This window comes from Nannospalax galili, unplaced genomic scaffold (assembly GCF_000622305.1).
Source record: "Nannospalax galili isolate Female #2095 unplaced genomic scaffold, S.galili_v1.0 scaffold708, whole genome shotgun sequence".
NCBI classification, from domain to species: Eukaryota; Metazoa; Chordata; class Mammalia; order Rodentia; family Spalacidae; genus Nannospalax; species Nannospalax galili.
The window spans coordinates 37,408-55,793 of record NW_008358110.1 but is presented as its reverse complement, the minus strand read 5'-3'; the positions used below and the strand labels follow the sequence as shown (position 1 = coordinate 55,793).

General features: G+C 40.6%; 1 protein-coding gene across 1 annotated transcript in view; it reads right to left on the bottom strand.

Moving 5' to 3' along the window:
• Window positions 1-16,892, bottom strand: part of Pcolce2 (procollagen C-endopeptidase enhancer 2) — a gene marked incomplete at its 5' end in the record, with an annotated part of 31,237 nt that extends 14,345 nt beyond the window's left edge. The window contains 3 exon segments of the mRNA XM_017795168.2: window positions 5,525-5,661; window positions 9,752-9,876; window positions 16,637-16,892. Coding sequence (XP_017650657.1) covers window positions 5,525-5,661; window positions 9,752-9,876; window positions 16,637-16,892 — 518 coding nt within the window.
• Window positions 16,893-18,386: the final 1,494 nt, after the last annotated feature.

Sequence of the window (18,386 nt, the reverse complement as noted above, 5' to 3'; positions counted from 1 at the left end):
GAAAACCTAAAAGTTAAAATAGTTTAAAAGGTGGAACTCCTAATCTCTAAATGTCAATGCCAGTAACTAACTTCCACTGTGTTTACCAGCTGGGATTCTCCATCCCACCTTTACAAGAATCCTATTATCCTGTTTTTATGAAAAAGGCAACTGAACCTAGAATTCAGTGATCTGCCCAGGGCTCTGTAAGCCAGTACGTGGGAACCAGGACCTGAAACCAGGGCCCAGTAACCTAGAGACATGAAATAGCAGGACCAGCATAAACATGGATGCTGTAGCTGGTTTTCCAAGCACCTGAGGGTTTGTCTGCCTTAGGAATGGCACAGCAGCTCTGAACTAAGACTGGGTTCATGAAGCCTGGGGAGGCAGCTGCTGACCATACAGAATCCAAGAGGAAAATCTGGTGAACGCATTCTCATATACTGTGATAAAAACATCATGTAGGCTTAAAGGGAACACATTTCATTTTTAATGGGAGGTCTGAGGCCTGCCTTCGATGGGGGCATTTCTATCTATAACCCCATCAGGAAAATATTTTTTTTCTTTTACTTTTACAAAAACTGTATTGAGAATTTCATACATGCATATAAGGTGTTTTGATCAAATCTATACCCACTCTTTCCCTACAACTCCTCCCGTATCTCCCCATAACTTTTTTCTTCCTTCTTTCATTTATTTATTTTTATGGGGCTTTTGCTCCTCTAACATTCCACCCTCTGAAGAGGTAACCCTAAAAATCTTTTAAGGATTAGATACAAGCTCCCAATATTTCTGACATTTTTGGCCTTTGGAGCGGAGTATGTTGCTAAGAGGCCCAAGGACATTGTGAGTTTTAGCCAGGAAACTGGCTACTTTTCTTTGGGGTCTTTTTACCCTAACTGCCTAGCCAATTCCCAACTCCTATTCTTATCACACCATCCTCTGAAGGGGTTACCCAAATTGCCAATAGGGAATTGGGATGCAGACCACTCTGGTTTCTTCCATGCTGAACAGGGATGCAGGGTGAGGCAACTGGAGTAACTCTTCAGTGAGAAAAATGTTTTTAGAGAAAAGAGAAAGTGATTGCTGTGTTTGGTATTCAGAAACACTATTAAGAGCTCTAATATCAGGAGCTTGGTTCACCGGTACTACAGGGTTAGTGGCAATGCTAAGGCTCACACACCCTCCTACATCTTAGGGGACAATTATTTAAGATAGCAGTTTCATGTATCTTTGCTGAAAACAACTGAGAAAGTGCTGTTCAGTTAATTGCATTTGAAAGTTAATTAAAAAGTAGTCAGAATTAGACAATGAGCTGACTAAAATTTTCTGGAGCATCCCCCTAGTAGGCAACAGACAAGCCATGGACAGCGCATTTCTGTGCTGCTTGCTGTGAGCAGATCCATACTTCAACTGATCAGTTGGAAAAACTATGGTATCTTTTCTGTTTTGAGTAATAACTTTTTGAACCAAGGATGGAACAAATGGAAGCATGAATTTCCTGAGATCCATCTATATTTCCCATCTCTAATTTAATAATGTTTCTGAGATTCAAGCTTTAGTAGAACTATTTTAACTTATTTTTTGTAAGTTTGAAGTTGCTTGAAACAAAACATTTCCTAAACATAGTTTTCACCTACAATTATAAATCAAACATGCTAATCTTGTTTAAATGATAAAAATTATAAAAGGCACTTCTTTTTCAAATTTTAAAAATTATGTGTATATGTGCATGTGGCTGGAGACGTCCAGAGCTGGATTTACAGATGGCTGTGAACTGCTTACTGTGGTTGCTGGGAACTGAACTCAGGTCCTCTGGAAGACCAGTACCTGCTCTTAACCGTGTCTTCAGCCCAGAAAAGGAACTTTGAATAAGCAGGGAAGGAAATTCCAGTCAGGCCAGGCTTCTACCTGGGAGGTCATGAATTTGGTGACCATCCCCTGACTTCTACTAATCTGGGAGACATTAATTAGAATTGATTTTTTTTTTTTTTAAAGGAAGAGTACTTTTAGTAACAAAGAGATTTTTGTTGTGGTATTTTGCAGACTGGTGACGAAATCACAGTGCCATAATGCACCCAGAGCCAAGTACTGTGTCTGCAAGCTAATGTTACAAATAACTAAGAAGGCAAAATGGAATCTCACCCAGAAATGGACCAAGAAGCTGTCTTGGGAGCAACAGGACCAGCCACAGCTGGCTCTGGCTTGACTTCCACAGTATCCCCTTCACCCACTACTGCCAGCCAGCCACCACGACCTGCTGATTTTACCTCTTCAGATTTCTTTGCTTCCAGGCTCCAGCTCAAGGTTGAGACTTCAGAAACGTCTTTTATCTCCGTAAAAAAGGCAGTGCATCTCCGTTTTTATCTTTACTGTTAGACTCCCTCTGCAGAAAGGGACCACCCATTCCTCTTCCTCTGCTTAGCCCCAGCCTTCCTTCCTTCTCTCCCCCAAAAGCTTCACATGAGCGTGGTCTGCGCTGGACCAAAGGGGCCCCATTCAGGATAGTCCTTTGCCAGTTTCCGTATCAGCCTTGTTTTCTTCCCTCTCACTATCACTGTACCTTTTTTTTTTTTTTTAATCTTTGTACTCTGGCTAGCCAACAGGGCACCAGGACACAGCTGAGGTGTCATTAATGTCTCTGACCTCAATTCACTGGCTCCAATGCTACTCGGCCTGCCTTAAGTGCTTGAAGTGATCCAGCGGCCCACGCGGTTCTCCTGAGCCATGTTTCCAACAGGAGAAAAGTTTCCCAAACAGCTTTTCTCATTTCTGCACTGTCCTACCCTAGAAGCATTCTGCCTGTGGAAAAAAAAATCCTCCTCTGTATACAAATACTTGGTGCACTGACCATCTAACTATCTCACTCAAACTCATCAGAAACGTGGCTGGGCATAGTGACTGACAACTTTAATCACAGCACTGGGGCAGCTTGGGCAGGAGTGCGGAGAGTTTGAGGCCATCCTGGGCCACATACCCTGTCTCAAAAACAAGCAAGTATGCAAGCAAACAACCTCAGAAACGGATGTTCCACAATGGCCTCACTGCCTCCCGTGCCACTCTTATCAGTGCTTTCCTTTCCTTTCCTTTTTTATAGGCTTATCACACACAGATGCTGCACTAAACTGTACATTGTATAGGTCTGCATGTGTACTATAACACAGGTAACTATTCTCTTGTTGACCCGGTTACAAACAATACTGCTGAGAATATTCTTGATTAGCTCCTGGGCAAAGAGTCTTTAATCGGCCCAGCAGGAGGGTAGAATGTCATAAGATACAAGGTCATTTTCAACTTCATTAGACAGTGCCAAACTGACTTCCAAAATGGTTCTCCCAATTTACACCCTTTTTAAAGGGGGACTCATTGGATAGCTTTCTTCTTTTGGGATTGCTTTTCACATCCCTTTGCCTATTTTTTTTTTTTTTTCACCGAGTTGTCTTTTCTTGAATTTTAAAGTTTCTTTAGGCATATTCTGGAACCCAGGACTTTGTCAGATAAATGTTTAACTATACATTCCCAGTGTGCCATTTTTCTCTATCTTTTTAAAAAAATTTCATGTGTATGAGTGTATTGCCTGCATGTATGTGAGTGCACCTGTGTCGAGCAATCAGAAGAGGGCTTCCGATTCCCCTGGAACTGGAGTTAAGGGCGGTTCGTAGCTGCCATGTGGGTGCTGGGAATCGAACCTGGGTCCTCTGTAAGAGCAGTCAGTGCTTTTAACCGCTGAGCCATCTCTCCAGCCCTCTCTACCTTTAAGGTATATTTTGATGAACAGAAATTCTCTCTTCAAGCTTCTCTTTATCTTCTCATTCATCTGCTGTTGATCTTTGTGTGTTTTTGACATAGCTATAATTTCACTTTCCCATATGAATCAATGGACTCTGCCTCAGGTTTCACTGAGGTCCTCCTATCCCTGCTGGCCTGAGGGTCTCTGAAGTGTGCACTGTCTATAGATACATGTGGATAAACCCTGGCTCTCCTGGTTCCACTATTTCTTTCTCTGTTAAAACTGTGCGATCTTAGTTACAACAACTTTCTGATTTGGTTTCACTTGAGGTAAAGCAAATCCTCTTGCCCAGCTCTTTTCTTTCCAAACTCAGTATTGCCCCAATTATCTACTGCCTTGCCAGTCCATGTATGTTTTAGAATCCAGCTAAATGATGAGTCTTTATTCATGATCATTGTCTACAGCTCCATTTATTTAAAAATGTCTTCTAAGGTTTTATAGTTTTCTGTATTAAGGCCTAGCACATAATTTTTAAGATTTATTCTTTTTATTTTATGTGTATGAGTATGTTGCCTGCATGTGTGTAAGTGCACCTGTGTCATGCAATGCCTGGAGGTCAGAAGAGGACGTTGAATCCCCTGGAACTGTAGTTACTGACAGTTGTTAACTGCCATGTGGGTACTGGGAGTTGAGCCAGTGCTCTTAACTGCTCTTAACTGCTGAGCCATCTCTCCAGCCCCTAAAGAGTTATTCTTGCATATTTAATATTTTTGGAACTTAAAATTTTAATATAAAATTTTCTGTGGTCAGCAAGTTGTCCTCTGACCTCTGCATCTGTGCTGTGGTACATGTGTCTTCACACATACAAATAAATAAATAAATGTAATTAAAAATAAAATAAAATAAGCTCTTGAACAATCCTTGTTTTTGCTAGGAGCTGTGTATATTGAAATACCTGATCCTCAAATGTGTGTTAGAACTCCAGAGAAAAAAAAATATGTCGACTTTTTCCCCCTTGTATAGAAAAACTACCAAGCAAATATCCTTAATGGTAACTATGGTCTTTTCTTTTTCCTGCATCCATTTTTGGATGAGACTACATTTTCTCTAATTGTTGGGTACAGTGTTCTCTGTCCCTTAGACCAATGGTGCTAATCTGGGTGACAATGTGAGGGGCGGGGCAAGGCCACAGACAGTTCAGCACAGAGCTCAGATCAAATAAAACCATCTAGATTTGCCATAAATTTCCAGGTTTCCTATCCTGGACTTTTTAGCCCCTGGCTTGTTTACTCATTCTACCTGATGCTTGAGCTCACCTTAGCTGGGCTGTGGCATACACAGACTGTCAGCCCCGGGATGGTGCCAGCCCTGCTTCTGTTAGTCCTTGTGGTTGTCTGGGCCTCAGTGTTTGGACAGCTAGGCTTTGCTACTCGTGTTGGACAGGGCGCCACTGTCCTGGTACCCCAAAATTTGTCAACAACATAAAAATTTCCAGAAAATAATAGCAATTGGAAATTTTAATAGGGAGCAATTTAGAGTCATTAAAATATTAATGATGTGGGGCTGGAGAGATAGCTCAGTGGCAAAGAGCATTGACTGCTCTTGCAGAGGACCCAGGTTTGATTCCCAGCACCCACATGGCAGCTACGAACCATCCTTAACTCCAGTTCCAGGGGAATCTGAAGCCTTCTTCTGACCTCCGTGGCATTGTATGACATAGATGCACTCACATTCATGCAGGCAATACACTCATACACATAAAATAAAAATAATAAATAAAATAAAATATTAATGATGCAAATAGATGTTACTTACACTGGTGGACTATCACCACAGTACTTTCCAATTCTTTTAGCATCGTTGACTTCCCCGCCATTAAACACAGCCACATAGTCATACCGGCAGTAGTTATCACGTTCAACATCAAACTTCTCAAACTTTAACTCAATAAGCTTTGGAGAAAGCACAACATTAGAAGCATCAAATAGCATTCTGAATAATCTCAAGTGGAATGTTCCTATTTGCAGATTTGCAGGCAATTGATTTTTTCTTTGTATAAAAAGTATCAATTATGTCTACATATTTTTCTTGTGTTTCCTATTTTTCACTAACAAAACTGCAGTATTATCTTGTTTTCACTTTCAATAATTACAAAAGATTATCTAAAACCCAGATCGACCTTGATAATGATCTTCAACTTAAGAGAACTGTTCCTGACAGCTACAAAAGTATGGGGTGCTATATAACTGTAGCAATCTAAATTAGGACTGTATTTGATTTGGGAGATCTATTAGACCACAGGCAACTATAATAATAATTAATAATAAGAATGTATTTTGCCAATTGTTAAACGAGTAGCTCTTACATATCGATATGAACAAACACAAAAGTGTAAAATATGCTTTGTGATGGATACATTAATAAGCTTAATTATAATGACATTTCACAATGTATACCTTACCAAAGCATCCTCTGTATACTGTAAATACTTACAATTTTTATTTGTCAACTATATCTCAATAAATCTGGGAGAAAAGAGGAAAAATTGAGGAAAAACCAGAAAAAAGGAAAAAAGAAATTATAAACAGATAATTGGGTGTGTGGTAGGTGGTATAGGGACCTGTATACTATTTTCATTCTTCTCTGGAAGAAAATTACCTAAGCTGTTCCTCAAATTGCAGTATATCTGGGTGTGGTATATGTGCATAGTGTGTGGGGGTGGGAGATGAGCAGAGCTGATTTCCTTTTGAGAGGCAGAGACTAACATTCTTACCACATGTAAAGGAACCAGTGTTTTAGGATGTGCAGTTCAGGGAGGTAGGGGTTCATTAGAGCGTGTTTCTTAAGTATGTATGCAACACGTGCACTCCACAAAGTCAGGTGGGGATGTGATTGATTTTTTTTTTAAAGTGGTTGTGTAGAAGCACAGATACACAAATGTTAAGATTCTCAAAGTTTCTTAATTTACTTTTTTTCTGTAGTACCAAGAAGAGAGTCCTAAATTATTCAAGTGAATGGGACATTTTGATTTCATAGGCAATCAATCATCCCTTTACAAGCAGTTTTTTTTTTTTTTTTTGGTCTTTTTGAGACAGGGTCTCCCTGTAGCCCCAGCTGTCCTGGAACTCACTAGGTAGACCAGGCTGGCCTTGAACTCACAGAGATCCTCCAGCCTCTGCCTCGGGAGTGCTGGGATTAAAGGTGTGCGCCACTATGCCCGGTTTACAAGCAGTTTTTAAAAGAGCACTTCCAATGTGTGAATCAAAGGAACTCTCCCTGGGTCATTAACACCCATGGCCCTCAGCTGCTGTTCAATCTTGCTGGGAGGCAGGTGGCCTGAAACCCTGTTGCTAATTCAGGGAAGACAATGGAACATTGATTCCTCTTAGATGAGGTGTGGTAACTCCTAACAGCTCAGGATGACTCAAATAAAACAATCTGAACAAAGATGGTAGGAGCAAAGCACCACAGCGGATACTAAGGTCAATGTCAGCTTTGATTAGAGTTGCCAACCGTGTGCATTTCCTACCTTTAAAAACAGCATCTGTGATGGGAGAGTACTGTCTTGTGCATGTTTAAAATTGCTTTAAATTATAGCAAAATATTTACTTTTGGGACCCACTGACTTTTCATCAGCAACTAAAAAATACTACCCATTTAAAACTTAGCTGAAATTTCTCACCCTAAAAATCATTCATATAAACACTTTCGGAGAGAAGATTAAAAGAAAAAAGTAAATAACGGATAAAGGAGAAAGCTGTAGTAAAATATAGAGGCACTTCTTTCAAAAAATAGCCAATAAACTTTCACAGAAACCATTTAGGGTTTAATTTTCCTGTTTTTTTTCTTGTTTACACAGAACTGTCAATGATTCCAAATACTCCAATGATGATGAAAAATTCAGCTGACTATAATCAAACAATCCACATCAACACAACTAGACCATCAAATAACCAAGTGGAAGAACCAGGAAAGAAAGATGCTGAGTTATTGTCTGGAAGTTAATAAAACTGAGATTATTTGGTCAGCTATATTAACCAATGTCACAAACAAATGACCAAAACAATTTCAAGAATTACATAATGTTTAACTAGTTAAAAAATGTGGAGCTGGAATTATGGCTCAGTGGTTAAGAGCACTTGCTGCTCTCATAGAGGACCGGGATTTGGGCACTGCACACACATGGTGCACTTATATACATGAAGGGAAAACACTTGTACACATAAAATAAAATAAGTCTAAATTTTTAAATATTTCAAAATGTGTTTTTTTTTTTTTGTCTTTTTTTTAGACATGGTCTCCCTGTAGCCCCAGCTGGCCTGGAACTAACTGTGTGGACCAGGCTGATCTTGAACTCACCAAGATCCATCTGCCTCTGCCTCCCAAATGCTGGGATTAAAGGAGTGTGCCACCACACCTGGCCCCAAAATGTAATTTTAAAATGTAATCTATTCAGCAGACATTAAGTCTTCCATTATTTAATAAATGGCTGTGTATTTAGTCTTTAAGACTGAGTTTGGAGATTTTGATCAAAGTGCGAATGTGTGTATTTGTGTGTGTGTGTGTGTGTGTGTGTGTGTTCACATCAGTGACTTACATGGTCTATTTTCTGGATAATAACATTATTAAAATAAATATGTGGTAAGTAGTATTTGTGCAGATTTATGAAAATAAAAAACCAGCACCATAATGCCAACCTCACAGTGTTTGGACTAATATCAATAGTGTTTTTGACAATAATAATTTCATAAATTTATTTTGAAAATTTCATACAGCAAGATTCATCTATTCCTGTACTAAATTCTGTCTACAATAATACGTGAAAGTGGTTCCTGATAGGTAAAAATTTGGGGAGAATGAGCAAATGGAGGATGAGGCACCTAGACACAGATAAAACTCTCAGCAGGATAGAGCTTTATTTCGCACCGGACCATTCCCCTCAGGGAAGGGAAAATGTCTACCCATGGGTTGTGAGCTGGGACTTATATACAGGGCTTCAGGGTGCAAAAGGGCGGGGAGTTTTTTGGGAAAAATGGGGGGGGGCAGGAAAAGCAAGGCTTGTAAACCTGGCTCCGTTCTGTCTGCCAGCCAGGATCTGGGTCAGGAAGTGTTTACTCTTTTGTCCTCTTAAGATAAGGGAAAAGCTGCTGTGCTAAACAGCTCCTAAAATCTCTGGTTAACAGGCAGAATCTGCTTATCTTGTCTTTGGAGATCAGAGGAAAGGCAGGCTGCCTCTTAGAAGAGTCTGCTTCCCTTGACTTTAAAGGCCAAGGTGCTTATCAGCTCAGTTCCCTTTTTCAGGCTTGAAAAATTCAAAGTCCATGGGTCCCTGTTGGGGAGGTTGGGGAGGGGGGAGCTGCTGCTGTTTGAAACCCTAATAGTTCCCCAAAAGGGTGAAACTTCATATAGCCATAAATTAATAAATGCTGGAAAACTAGGTCTTCTCTGTTGACTCTTTTAACAAAAAAAGCTTTTTTTTTTTTTTTTTTTTTTTTTTTGGGGGGGGAACTTGCACAAATTTTGCTTCAAACAACCCCAAACACCCCAAACTAGCCAGTTATCACTGGAGATGGATGTTTAAAGGGTGCTGTGGCTGCTCCCTGGCTTTGCTGGAATGAGGCATATGGCCTCTTTTCACTCTGAACAAGGTGGATTTGCTAAGTAAGCCAACGGAATGCTGGAGTGGGCTTGGATTTGTCCTCATCCCCACACAGACAGGTACTCACCCTCAAGCCTCATCCCCACACAGCCAGCACTTGTGCCCCATGCTTTTAGCTTTTTAGCACCACAATCCTGCAGTCTTATGTGGAATTTGCTTACTATTTGTATTTTCAAAACCGTTTTAGAAGTTGTAATTACATAATAGAAAATCGAAGCCATGTCTTTGCAAGTCAAATGGTGTCAGGGCAGCTTTAACCTGGGTCTTATGTGAGCAAGAGCCCATGGCTAGGAGGGCCTTCCTCTCCTTAGCTCTCAAACCCCAGAGTCAGGCGTTCACACCATCTGGCTAATTCACTTTATCCATACTTTCTGGAGCCTTACCTGGTTCTTTGGGGCTACGATGTGCCACACACAAGTAACTCCTACAGGGTAATCTCGGTCTGGCCAGTTGGGGGTTTGAAAAGAGCCGGAAGGTCTTTCAAGGTGTCCTCCACAATACCGGTCTCCTGAAGTCATTAAATAAGAAAACACACACACACACACAACTTTATATCCTAACATAGGTTACAGCAATACAACCAGCTGGAGATTAGGACTGTGGATTACGTGACACACAGTAAATCAAGGCAATGACAGAGGCTCTTAGATTTTCTCTTTTAAAAAAATCATGTGATCTACTCTACTCATTGAATACTCTTTTTTTCTATTTCTGAGGATACCTCATGTAGTCCAGGCAGGCCTTGAACTCACTGTGTAGCTGAGTCTGCCCTTGCCTCCTAAGTGCTGTGATTACAGGTGTGTGTCACTTCTTGGTTCACTGAATATGCCTTACATTGCCTGACTTATCACACAAAACAAAGGAGTGGACTTAGAGGCACAGCTTTGTTTTTTGCATTTTTTGGACAGAACATTTACACGCATTCAGAAAGCTTGTAACCAACTCAGTGAATCATACAACCTCTAAGAATTCTTAAGGCATCGATTATTTATTAAATGCCCATGGACAAATTTAGTTGTTACAAATAGTTCTCATTACTAGAAAACATTATATGCTATATATGCATATACATAATATTGAATAAGTATTAAGAATCATTTTATTTATAAAAAATAATGTACGTTTATGGGTCTGAGGAAGATAGCTCAGTTGGTAACGTGCATATGAGAACCAGAGTTTGCTTCCTAGAACCCACATAAAAGAGCCAGGCCTGGTAGCTCCTTCTTGTAATCCCAGCACTTGGGGAGGTGGAGTCAGAAGGATTCCTGGGGCTGCCTGGGTGGCCAGTCTAGCCCAATTGGGGAACTCTAGATGCCGGTGTTGAGAGATTATCTCAAAAAACAAGCTGCACAGCTCCTGAGGAACAACACCTGAGGCTGACTTCGGCCTGCCATACACATGTACATGCTCATACATGTGCACATGAGCATGTACACCCCACAGTCCCAATACACCCCCCCAGAAGCATGTTTATAAACTTTCAGCAATAAAGAAAAGCATGGAAAGAAAGTAAAGTTACTCCAATCCCACCATCTAAAACCAACTATAGTTAACATTTAACAAACCTGAATTTCGACATCAGGTATATGTACTGATATGTAATGCATATGTTCTGATAGATGGGCAGAAATAATTTCAGGAAAGTAATTTAGTATGAAATTACAAATTTAACTTCATTTAGATTTAACTCACAAATCAGAGCTGAATTGAAAGCAAGAGCGTATACCTTAATGAAACATTTCTTTGACACAAATAAGTCTTAAATATCTAAGTTTAAGAAAACATGCAAACTGAGTTTAGAATTTCTAAAACCATGGGTAGAAAACGTCAACATAGATCTTCTGGGTACCTGTTACCATGTCAACAGATGTCCGGACTGTCTGTTTTCTGCAGATGTTACCCGATCTCCACCACCTGTTTCATTGTTTTATTATTTCAGCTTCACAGGTTTGGGGAGGTAAGTTCACAAAGTTTAACTTTACATGTTTGACAAATGGGTGGACAAATGGGTGTGACTCCTATGAGTACTTCAAATCCATCTCTCACAGAACTTCTGTCCTTTCCCAAGCTGCCAATGATTTACACCGCTTTTCTGAAACTCTATCACCTTAGTTTTATTGTAGCGTTCTACGTAAGCCGAATCTGGCTGAGGCACCCTTCTGGTCTGCCTTCTGTTGCTTACTGTGAAGGTGCATTCACACTGCTGTGTGCTGTGGTAGTTTGTACTTTATAATGCTGAGTAGTATTCCACCGTATGGACACACTACAATTTGTGTACCTATTCTCATGTTGATGTTCATTTGGGATTGTTTCTGGTTTAGGCGATTGTGAGTAAAGCTGTTATGATTATTGTCCACATCTCTTTTTTTGACATGCAGTTTCATTTTTCATTTCTCTTGCATTGATGCTTAAGAATGCAATTGCTGGGACAAAGTACATAAAGTAGATGTAGGTTTTCAACTTCATAAAAAACTACCCCCCCTGAGTTTATGACCATTTTTTACCTCTCAGGGTATGAGTATGCTGGTTACTTCCCATTCTTGATACCATATGGGGCTGGAAGAGTTTGGGCTGATCTGTGAGGAAGCAGTGGTGTCTCCCTGTGGTCTTAATTTCCATTCCTCATGACCAAGGGCATTTCTGGCCAACTGTGTCCTCCTTTGTGAAATGTCTGTACTCATTTTTGCATTTATTGAGAACTTTATCTTTCTATTGTTGAGTATTACATGGGTTTTTATGTATTGATTTATTAAGTCCTTTTGTTCTTCATTTTAAAATATTTTATTATTTATTATTTTGTAAGTGGACCCATGTTGTGCAGTGCCCATGGAAGTCAGAAGAGGGCGTCAGATCCTCTGGAACTGGAGTTATGGATGGTTGTTAGCTGTCAGGTGGGTGCTGGTCAGTGCTCTTTTAACTGCTGAGCCATCTCTCCAGCCCCATTCTGGATATAAATTTATTAACAGACACTTTGTGAACATTTCTTCTCATTGTGTGGATTACCTGTTCATATCTGTAACTGTCTTTTAATATATTATTTTGGTCTTAATGAAGTTACATGGCACATTTGTTTTCATCCTTTTACTTTCAATCTGTTTGGTCTTTGCATTTCAAGTGTTTTGGCTTTGTTTCATAGACAACATGTGGCTAAGTCTTACATTTAATACCTTCTGATCCTGACTTTCTTCTATTTGGGCATTTAATCTTCTCATCTAGTGCATTTATGGATCTTCTAGGATTTAGTGTGCCAGTTATTATGGCTTTTCAATTTGTTCTCATCTTCTTTCCATCACACATGTTCTTCCTTCCAGCTTTCTTTAAATGATAATTTTGGTGCTCTATTTTAATTTTCTGGCTTTTAGTTATGAACCTTTTACTTTTAATGGATGCTATAGGGATCATAAGATATATATTCAACTCATCATAACCTACAGAGCTCATACTGAACTTCTTTGTGATGTGCGTGTGTTTGTGTGTGTGTGCATGCACATAGCACTGTAGTCGCATTTAGCTAGCCATCCTTTGTTAAGCATAAAACATTATATATTTCATAAGCAGTACTCAGTTTTTATTCATGATCACACACAAAAGAAAATCAGAACATAATAATTATAACATTTAAAAAATATTTTATTTATTATTTTTTTATGTGTATGTGTGTATTGCCTGCATGTAGGTAAGTGCACCCGTGTTGTGCAATGCCCGTGGAGGACAGAAGAGGCTGTCGGATCCCCTGGAACTGGAGTTATGGACAGTTAGCTCTCATGTGGGTGCAAGGATTCAAACCCAGGTTCTCTGCAAGAACAGCCAGTGCTCTTAACCGCTGAGCCATCTCTCTCCAGCCCCAGAAGAACATATATGCAGTCTTTCATGTTTACTGTTCCCAGCATTCCCTCACTGCCTTCAGTCAGCCCATGGTGACATTTCCCTCAACGTGAGAAACTGCTTTCAACATTTCTTGTGATGCAAATAGAAAAATGTCTCTCAGATATTTATAGTGTTTGTTGTAAATGCTTTTCCTTTGCATTAACTTTTGGAGCTGACTGTAGAACCTGGCTTGACAGCTTCATCACAGTCCTCTAAGAGTGTAGACCACCCCCCGACCCCACCCCACTGCTTCTCCCCAACAGAAGCCATGGCTTGGTCCTCTGTCCTTCCATATGTGCTTCAATTCAAGATTTTTACCTTTGGAGCTTTGCAATTCAGTTATAATGTGACTAAGCACAGCTTCTTTTAAATTTGATTTTAATGTTATATGTATGAATGTTTTGCTTCTATGTATCCAAGTTCACCTGTCTGTTAATGTTCACAGGAGGTCAGAAGAGGGCATCGGATCCCCTGGAACTGGAGTTATGGACAGTTGTTAGCTGCCATGTGGATCCTGGGAATCCAACCTGGTTCCCCTACAAGAGCAGCTAGTGCTCTCAACTGAGGAGCCATCTCTCCAACCCCAAAGTGTCTTTCTATTTATTCTGCTTAGAGTTTATTGATTTTCTTTGCTATGTCAAATCATGTTCTTTGCTAAATGTAGATACAGTCAAGTTGTTGTTTTTTTACACTGTTTTTTTGTGCTGTTATCACTGTTAAAACCAGGTTACAAATACGCTGGCCCACTCAATGCTGTCTCACTGGTCTTTAGGTCGCCTTTTCTTCAATCTTCTCTCCACTGGTGGTTTCAGATTGGGTAATTTCTGTTCATGTGCACTGACTGTTTTCTGCAACCTCTAAGCTATTTTCTGGCCCATTGAGTAAATTATGTTATCAAATTCTGTATTTTCTAGCTCTAAAATCATTACCTCGTTCTTTTTTATATTTTCTGTTTCTCATGCTTATTTATTATACATATATTCCTTTTAAATTGTGGAACTTTTTTCCATCTAATACTGGGAATTGAATTCAGGACTTTGCATGTGATAAGCAAGCGCTCTGTCATTGGGTGCACAGTCTTCACCTCCAGTCCTCACCTCCAGTCTTCACCTCCAGTCTTCACCCCCAGCCTTCACCTCCAGTCTTCACCTCCAGTCTTCCCCTCCAGTCTTCACCTCCAGTCTTCACCCCCAGCCTTCACCTCCAGTCTTCACCTCCAGTCTTCCCCTCCAGTCTTCACCTCCAGTCTTCACCCCCAGCCTTCACCTCCAGTCTTCACCTCCAGTCTTCCCCTCCAGTCTTCACCTCCAGTCTTCACCCCCAGTCTTCACCTCCAGTCTTCTTCACCTCCAGTCTTCACCTCCAGTCTTCACCTCCAGTCTTCACCTCCAGTCTTCACCTCCAGTCTTCACCCCCAGTCTTCACCTCCAGTCTTCACCTCCAGTCTTCACCTCCAGTCTGTCTTCACCACCAGTCTTCACCTCCAGTCTTCACCTCCAGTCTTCACCACCAGTCTTCACCTCCAGTCGTCTTCACCTCCAGTCTTCACCTCCAGTCTTCACCTGCAGTCTTCACCACCAGTCGTCTTTTTTTTTTCTTTTTTTACTTTTTATCTTGATAAAGGGTATCACTAAATTGCCCAGGCTGACCTTCAACTTGTAATCCTCCTGCCTCAGCCTCTTCCACAGCTAGGTTTCCCAATGTGTGCCATCAGACCCATCCTGAAACAAATTTATAATAGCTGCTTCAAAGTGCTTATCTGCTTGCAGTAAGCCAATTCTCCAAATCTATCTATCTATCTATCTATCTATCTATCTATCTATCTATCTATCTATCTATCATCTATCAATCATCATCTATCATCTATCTATCATTTGTCTATCATCTCTCTATCATCTATCATCTATCTATCATCTATTTTCTAGCTATATCAATCTATCTATATCCATCTATCATTTATCTACCTATCTATCATCTATATATAATCTATGTATCCTCTATCATCTACCTATCATCTATCAATCTATCATCTATCTATCATTATCTATCTATCTATTTATCTATCTATCTATCTATCATCATCTATCTATTCTTTGAGCTTTATACTTATACCTGTCTCCTGTTGAAGAAATGGCTAATGCAACCCGATTTAAAAGCGTTTATCTGCTTATTACAACATCTGCATTATGGTTTTTACTGACTGCTTTTTTCACTATGGATATACTTTTCCTGTTTCATAACAGGATGAGATATTAGACATTATGAATGGTTATGTTATACTACAGATTCTGTTGTGTTCTCATGAAAAATGATTTTTCTCCTAGCAGGCATTTAGCCTGGCTATACTCCAACTCAGTCTGTCTCCCTGGCAGTGGGCAGAGGCCGTAATCCCCTGTATTAGTTACTTCGCTGTTGCCGTGATAAACCCGATGACCAAGGCAACTTACAGAAGGAAGAGTTTATTTGGCTTATAGTTCCAGAGGGATAAAAGTCCATCACGGTGGCCAGGGAGGCATGGTGGCAGGAGGTGGCCAGAGAAGAAAGCTGAGTACTCACATCTTCAAGTAGACACAGGAAACAGCAAAACTGGAAATCTGACAAAGCTTAAGGACGCTCAAAGCCTTTCCAGTATTGTGCTTCCTCCAGCATGGCCGCACCTACTGAAGGGTCCGTGACCCTCCCCAGATAGCCCTACGAACTGGGGACCAAGTGTCCAAATACTCGGAGCCTGTAGGGAACTGTCTCATTTAACACACCACATCCCTGTTCGGGTCTTTCATCTTCCAGGTCAACAGGCTCTCCACACACTGTAGCATTTTCCCGTCAAAAATGTGAGAGATTTTCCATTTTCCATTTGAGCCCAAGGCTTGTGCAGCTTTTTGCTAGGACTTCCTCCCTGCCACGGGGCTGACCTGCCAGCCCTCAAGCAGAAGCTGCCTGCTATACTTATCTTTCAAGGCATCTCCTCAGATGTAAAAAGAAACAGTTGTAACTTGGCTTTTTAAACAACTGTTGTGAAAGTACCTAAATATAACTAAATCCAGAGAGAAAGATACAGAGATTGCTGGCCATGGTTTTCTGGAGGATGAGGTGAAGTAGCAGTGAGTGTGTGTGTGTGCGTGTATGTGTGTGTGTGTACAAGAGTCACCTTTTTTATTCCATGAGTTTCTGTATTTGGATTTTTACAAGAATACATAGAGACTTTCTTGAAATGGACCGACTTTTAAAAAAACGATCTCTTGATTTTCTGGCATTCCTTAACTCCCTGTTTCAGAACCGCTGTTGAGCTTTAAGGAAGGAAACTCAGAGAAAGCACCAAGAACAGTGCCTGGCACACAGTAGGCCACAGATCACCATGTGCCACCATCGCTATTGTTGCCACCACTGTGTGGAAATAGTACCTCTGTCATCTGGGGCAGCAGCAGAGAATGTGGCCATGAAGCCATTCCCAGCGGTGTTGGCATCTGAAATCATCTGCACCATCATCTTGTTGCTACTGGCCACGAGGGCTCCAGGTCGGAAGGTGCCGCAGAAGCGCCCAATGCGCTGGCCATTGGCGTGGCCGTTGTACACATCCACGAAGTCATAGCGACACAGGTTGTCACTCTCGAGGTCTAAGAATCGGAAATTAAGAACGACTACTTTGCCCTCGGGGACCTGCCGAGAAAAAAGCCAAATGGAAAACCATGTCAAAGAAACCCCTTTGGCCTCTCAGCTAGCTGAGCACTAAAGACAGGACAGGGAGGGGATGAGCCTTGCTGCAGAGTCCCTGCCCAGCACATGTGAAGCCCTGGGTTCAAGTCCCAGCACACACACTCACAGATAAAACAGTAAATGACCCAGAGTGATGCCTTTTCTTCTTAAGTCAGGAGAAGTTGTACAGCGCACTGCATTTTAACAAAAATACAAGTCTATAAGATTACCTTCTTTTGGTAATTTCTACACTTCTGTAAAGCACATGATCTTTCTTTCTTTCTTTTTTTTTTAAAGACAGGGTCTCCCTGTAGCCCCAGCTGTACTGGAGCTCTCCATGTAGACCAGGCTGGCCTTGATCTCACAGAGATCTACCAGCCTTTGCCTCCCGAGTGCTAGGATTAATGGCATGTCCCACCATTCATGGCTACTATCTTATTTCTTAAGACTTTATCCCAACAAAGCTGCAGAATACTGGACCAATCTCACTAACTGATGTCCTTGTTTACAAAGAATACCAATTCTGACTGGTACTATTAATACATATTTACATATTCTAGAATATTGTGGCACCTAGAAATGTTATTTGGCATAGAAAAACTATCATTTTTACACAAATAATCCAAAAGGATAGTCTCCCAATATAGGATGCTTCTGCAAAATTCAAAAGTAAGGGCTTATTTGGTAATTGTATAGTTAATTTTCAAATAGTTCACTTGTGGTCAGAAAAAGTCTAGACCAAAATCTATATTGATGAAATTAATTGCTGATTCATCTCTTTTAAAGTCATTAATCTTAAATTTTTTTTTTTAATTTGTTTTCTCCAGGTAAAAATGAGCATACCAGGGCTGGAGAGATGGCTCAGCGGTTAAGAGCACTGGCTGCTCTTCCAGAGGAACTGGGTTCAGTTCCCAGCACCTACATGGTGGCTAACTGGCTGTAACTCCAGTTCCAGGGGATCAGATGCCCTCTTCTGGCCTCTTCAGGCATTGCATGACGCCGGTGCTCTTACAAGAAAGCAAAACACTCATATACATAAAATAAGACTAAATTCTTAAGAAGTGTGTATAGCAGGCAACCTTGTAATACAATGCACAGTGATTAAAAGGTAATCTTTTCATCTATCACAACATCTTACCATAATTTTTTACCGTAATTTCCCCTTACAATACTTATAACGTTTCCTCCATTGTTCTCTTAATAGGTGGGAGAGGAGTGGCTCCAAAAGCATTTGGTAGGATCTGGTCTTATCAAAGCCTCGTTCCTTTTCACACCATCTTTAATTTCTTCATTCAAGTTCTCAAGTTAAAATCACCTTTGCAGCCAGATAAGTTCCCCTTAAACACTGTAAGAACTCCTGTAAAAACTCACATATGGCATGTACCTACAGCTCAAACTGATTGACTTTAGATCCACCTTAACCATGGACCTCAGATTTAAGGGTCAGAGATTGATTGA